Here is a 6,000-nt window from a genome sequence, read left to right on the forward strand (position 1 = left end):
TTGGTTACTGCTGTAGTTTAGGACACTGACATAGTCTCTGTTATAGTGCGTCCACTGTTCAGAGAGCTACGCTTCCTCGGCTGTAGATATATTCATAGCGCTGTTTACCACACATCATGCATCTGTATCGATGTAGCACATCTGTACATTTGGTCTGTATAGCAATATAAACATCTGTATATTTACTTACTATTTGTACATAATCTGTGCATAACTGTTCCCACCTTTTATCCAACGCTAATCTGTATGTAATCTGCTCCTATTGCACTTCTGATTAGATGCAAACTGTATTTCTTACCCTGTATTCAAACACGTGTAATGACAATAAAGTTGAATCCTAATCCTACAAAGTCTCATTAGATCACCAGATAAATGTGCTGCTGTAAACAATCCCTGAAGAAAAGTGTCTCCTCTGTAAAAACTGTATTTTTAAAGGACAGAAATCACTCGACCGTTGTGTCCATTAAAGAAAACCAGCTTTGGGACGTTTGCTGTCCTGCTCAGAATCACTGATCTGATTTGTAGAAATGTTGCACTGAAATGTGCTCACTGTGTTTCTGACTCTAAACGTATTTTTTCAGCTTCATCCTCGGCTGACTCTCCAGGTGGAAGGCCTCTTCAGATGGGGAACAGCGCCTCAGCAGAGAAGCTGCGACTCGCTCGCACAAACTTCGTCGATAAAGTGTCGAATCCGGTTCTGAACAAGCTGCTGGACGAGCTGCAGCACGAAACCGTGCTAACTGATGCTGAGGGCGAAGCGGCCAGAGCCAAACAGAGAGACGAGAAAGCTCGAGACCTGATCGACATGGTGCGAAAGAAAGGAGCTGAAGCAAGTTCAAAAATGATCGCCGTCTTTTATGCCAACGATCCGTATCTGTGCAAAGAGCTCGGCTTACTGTGAAGCACAAATCTGTGACACGAACAAAGAGACTCGTTGAACTAAAATTTCCTTTCTTTCTTCTTAAAGTCACGATTATGTTTCCACTGATCACACTTCTTAGAAAGCAGATGAGCTTAGACGTGAGGGGAGACGTCCAGTAAATATCCATAAAAGAAAAATTTACAGTTTTTTCTGCAAAGAATGTCTGAAATGTATTTTAGAAATGTTAGTGTTTGTCAGACAGGAGGACAGAGAAAGTAGAAAGAGTGAGACACAGCTGCACTGGTGAATGATGCGAGCTGGACTCAGATCAGTGAAGCCAGCAGAGCCTGTGGTCGTGAACCATGTTTATGTGGAAATACAACACAAAGGTTAATAAAATGCAGCAAATGCCTGCAGTGTTGAGTGTAACGTGTTATTACTTGTGTTATAAAGGTTCAGTTCTTTGTGCAGCAGCTGGATGAAAAGAAAAAACCATCAGCTGAGTTTTTGGGACTTTCGGTCTGAATGAACAGGACGATGCAGGAAGTGTGTTTTTCATCGTGTTTATCATTGAAGTATTAAGACTCGTAACACTATATATGCAAATATTTCTGTACCTGTGAGCTGTGCTCTGTAAACTGACACAATACCAGGATCCAGACCTTTCATATGAACACTTAAACACACGAGTTCCAATAAAAATGCTTTGTGTTTGTTTGCTTTCTGTGGTTTAAGCGTTTATTTCCTGCACGTTGATGCTTGCTCATAGGGGGTCATATAACTGTTGGGTTTTTCTCTGTATCTATGAAGCGCCTTGAGGCGACTTATGTTGTGATTTGGCGCTATATAAATAAAATTGAATTGAATTGAATTGATGTTCGACGCCGGGATGTTCTGTTCTCGATGTCATGGCAAAAACTTCAGCTTTATGAAGCAGAAGAAGCCACATGTTTATCACCCGCTGCAGCTTGTGTCTGTTTTTTAAAGGCTTGTTTTTTACTTATTGCTAAGCTTCAGGACAGGTGAGTTTCCTTCCCTCACCTCCTCTCCCCTCATCTTAGACCCTCCCTCTTAAGATGCAAACAGAGGAGGCGAGGAAGAGACAGGAGGAGAGAGGAGTCAAGGCAGCAGGTAGGAGACAGAGGAGTCGTTGCTCTGAAACCATCGTTCTAATGAACAAACAATTACAACATGATATGTAACGCTAATCAGTTACATGTAACTGATTACAGTTACTGAGGAAGAACATGCAGTTAAATCTGAATGTTTGCTTTTTCGTCTCCTTTAAATTTGAACTGGTTTCCAAACCATGAGCAGCTCAGGTGGAGCTCAGCAGTCAGGTCAGCTGGTCTGAAGTCAGTTGCTTTCCACTGCAGCTGTGCGCTCACTCAGGACAGCCTGAACATCTGGCTCAGCCATCCTTCCTCCTGCCCATGTTTTTGGTGTTAATATGACTTTTATTTTCATTTGTTCTCTCATCAGCTTCAAAACATAATGTAGCTCAAATCACTAGAAGATTAGCTAATGAAAACCTTCTGATCCACTAGTTTGTGGGATGTTTATTCATATTCTGGTCAAACATGGCTTCAGTGGTTTTTTCTACGGTCCAGATGTGGATCCAGGTGACAGGAAATGCTTTTAATTTGAAGCACTGATGATGATGAACACCTCACATCACTCGTACCTTTGCAGGCTCAGCATCCATCAGCCACACCCACTAACAGCAGCTTCCCTCTACATCACTGCTCTTTGAAAACTACTGGAATTGGTGGCCTGGAAAATTAGGCCCTGGCGATCTGTTACCCTCAGAAGGCCGGAGTAACCTGTAAGAGCCGTTTATACTCATGTAGATTCATACTCAGGTTTTTACCTTTTTTGTTTCACAAAGCGTTAAAAAGGGAAAATCCCCAACTTAGACGTCACAGGATATTTTATTAAAGCAGCTTAGCAACAGTACAACAGAAACTCTTCTTTGATTAATAATAAAGAGGATTTATTTTTAGCAAAAGCACATGTAGATAAACTCTGGTATAGTACTCTTCATCATTTCAAACATAAAAGGCTGGAGGTTGACCTTTAACCTCTCAGGTGTGGTCAAAGGAGCTTGCAAAGAAAGGCGTCTGGACTTCTTTAAGTTACTTGAAGATCAGTTTGATGTAGTCTCTCTCTTCACCTGCATACCCACCACGGAGGCCGTGGAGACTGTCAGAAAACGACTACAAGAAGACAGCTCCTTGGAGGACAGGACCAACTTCAACCCCGATCAGACCTGCACACTGTTAGACCTCTGCCTCACCACTACATATTTCAAGTACAACGAAGGCTTTTACAGACAAAAACATGGCTGTGCCATGGGCTCCTCCGTGTCACCTATTGTAGCCAACCTTTACATGGAGGAAGTGGAGAGAAAGGCTCTTGGCTCTTTCAAAGGAAGAGTACCCAGCCACTGGTACAGATATGTGGACGACACCTGGGTCAAAATCAAGACACAAGAAGTGGAATCCTTCACTGCGCACATTAACGCTGTGGATAAAAACATCAAGTTCACCAGGGAAGACACAAAGGACGACTGTTTGCCTTTCCTGGACTGCGCCGTGCACATTGAAGAGAACGGCAAACTCAACATCGAAGTTTACCGGAAGCCCACACACACGGACCAGTACCTCCTCTTTGACTCCCATCACCCTCTGGAACACAAACTTGGAGTAATCAGGACCCTACACCACCGGGCAGAACATGTTCCCTCTAAGCCTGAAGGAAAAAAGAAGGAACACACACATGTAAAGGAAGCACTCAAAATGTGCGGCTATCCTAAATGGGCGTTCTTAAAGTCAGCAAAGAGGCACAGAAAAGAAGACCAGACACCAGCGAGGGAGGATAAGAAGGACAGACGCAGCAACATTGTCATCCCCTATGTAGCCGGTGTATCAGAGAAACTCAGGAGAGTTTTCTCCAAGCACGACATCCCGGTGTATTTCAGACCCAGCAACACACTCAGACAGAAACTGGTTCACCCGAAAGACAAAACGCCAAAACACAAACTTAACAATGTGGTGTTTGCTGTACAGTGCAGCGAGGAATGCCCAGACCTCTACATTGGAGAGACCAAACAGCCACTTCACAAGCGCACAACACAGAAGAGCCACCTCCACAGGACAAGACTCAGCAGTCCATCTGCATCTAAAGGTCAAAGGTCACTCTTTTGAGGATGCCAATGTTCACATTTTGGACAGAGAGGACAGATGGTTTGTGTGACGGCCAGTGGGCTGGCCTTATGTTTTGCTTTTGCTTTTACCTGTTTCTTGCAGGTAGGTGGAGCTGACCCAATTATTGATGCAGCACACCTGAGAGGGCCAGTCCCAGTGTATATAAAGACACCTTGACTGAACCAGGGTGGCTGGCTTTTGGCTCCTTCTGACGTGTTATGTTTATTTGGAAGTTTCAGTTATGGCTGTTATGTCCTTTAAATTGTCTTTAAGTTGCTTTACCTTATTTTCATTAAATATATCTTACAGTCTTTAAAAGCCTGTGTGTGGTCTCCCATTTGTTTGTCACTTCCTATGAGCCGGGTTGTGACATATACATGTGTATAAAGAGGAGTGAAAGAAGCATCTATGTCCACTGTGAGCGACCATCTTTGAACAGAGGCGTTGGTTTACGACACCAACTCTCTGCCATCTATAATCCAGTTTTGAGATCCTTCCCAGACGCCTTAACGCCCACTCACATCCTGGGCCATCTGACCTCAGGAATTCGCATGATAAGGTGGGGCCAGGTTTCACAATGAGCTCACCCGAAACTCTGGCTGATTGGGACCCACACCCAGTTTCACACCTTGGCTCAGGCGATTAGAGGATCATCAGGGGTCCTTTTGTCCCTCTGTGGGGGGAAACTCCCACTAGGTTTATATCTGGGACTCTCCACCATTTGACCTTAGAACTGAAGAAGCTTCTCGGATGAGAGGTGAAACATCTTCAAGCAACTTAAAGAAGTCCAGACGCTTTTCTTTGCAAGCTCCTTTGACTACGATGACCTGGATGACTGAGAACCTTCAGACATAAAAGGACAATGCAGTTTAAAAATGAAAAGTTTTATATCACAAGTTGTGGATTATCTGTTTGCCCAGCTGGTAACATCTGGTGGACAAAGGTTGTTTCTCCGTCTCTTCTTTATTTTATTTTTTCACTTTTTAGTTCATTTGCTGTTATAATGCTGATACAGATACTGTCTGCAGCTTTATCAGCAAACCGTTAATACCAGCAAACATATCAGCCTCATATTTCAGGCTCTACTATTATTTTTATAAAGTTTCTTATATCTGAAACCAGGAAAGAAACCTTGATCATGAAAACACAGGAGAATCTGATGGATTCATGATGGTGCTGTTTAACAGTCTGAGAATGAGTCAAGAATAAAAAGTGTGTGAGTGAGTTGCTGTGGGTGTGATTGGATCACGAGTGACACACTAATGAGGAATGCACAGAAACAACAACTCTGAATTATTTATGAACAGCTGAGCACAGACAGGGAGAGGCCGAGTTTATTCTGTAAGGCTGCAGATATCAGGCTGTAAATGTCCTTGTTTCTACTGGATATTCTAACATGCTGCTCTGCAGACTTTACCTGTCCTGTCAGATCATGTTTCACCTGGAAAACTGAGAACAGGAAGTGTGGAGTTTGTTTTCAGCTACTTTATTAAATCCAAACTCCTCTCAGCCGCCGTCAGTGTTACAGGTCATGAGCTGATGGCAGGAGGCACAGTCGATGGGATATGATCACCGACGAGGACAGGATGTGATGCACAGGCTCTCCCGGTTCATGGGGAATGTTTTGAACAATTTTCTTTGTTCTAATGTTTTTCACCATTTCAGCACACATGCAGACGTGATGTCTGGCTTCAGATGTGAGAGTCAGTTAATGACTATGTGAAGGTCGGGCTGTAACTGTTCATGTGTTACTATTTATGACTCTAATAGCTGATCTGTCTCAGTGACGTATGTTTGTTTTTTGGAATCACGTATAAAAAAGTGTAAAACTGAGTCTGAGTGAAAACATGAAGGTCAGAGAACATTTCCTCCAGATTAATGTCACAGTTTACAAACCAAAGATATGAGAGGCAGCAACGTTTGTGCAGGTTA

The 6,000-nt window shown here is 43.2% G+C and overlaps 1 protein-coding gene across 2 annotated transcripts in view; it reads left to right on the plus strand.

The window, feature by feature from the left end:
- Positions 1-1,740, plus strand: part of LOC147328616 (NACHT, LRR and PYD domains-containing protein 12-like) — a 34,980-nt gene extending 33,240 nt beyond the window's left edge. For both annotated transcript variants that reach the window (XM_086297117.1, XM_086297118.1), the window contains one exon: positions 582-1,740. In XM_086297117.1, coding sequence (XP_086153243.1) covers positions 582-901 — 320 coding nt within the window. In that variant the 3' untranslated portion in view covers positions 902-1,740. The remainder of the gene's footprint in view (positions 1-581) is intronic.
- The last annotated feature ends 4,260 nt before the right edge of the window (positions 1,741-6,000 follow it).

This window comes from Aulonocara sp. 'chitande type north' Nkhata Bay, linkage group LG6 (genome assembly GCF_057382095.1).
Source record: "Aulonocara sp. 'chitande type north' Nkhata Bay isolate Kocher_YH1m ecotype deep benthic linkage group LG6, A_spYH_male_GT1.1, whole genome shotgun sequence".
Lineage (NCBI taxonomy): Eukaryota > Metazoa > Chordata > Actinopteri > Cichliformes > Cichlidae > Aulonocara > Aulonocara sp. 'chitande type north' Nkhata Bay.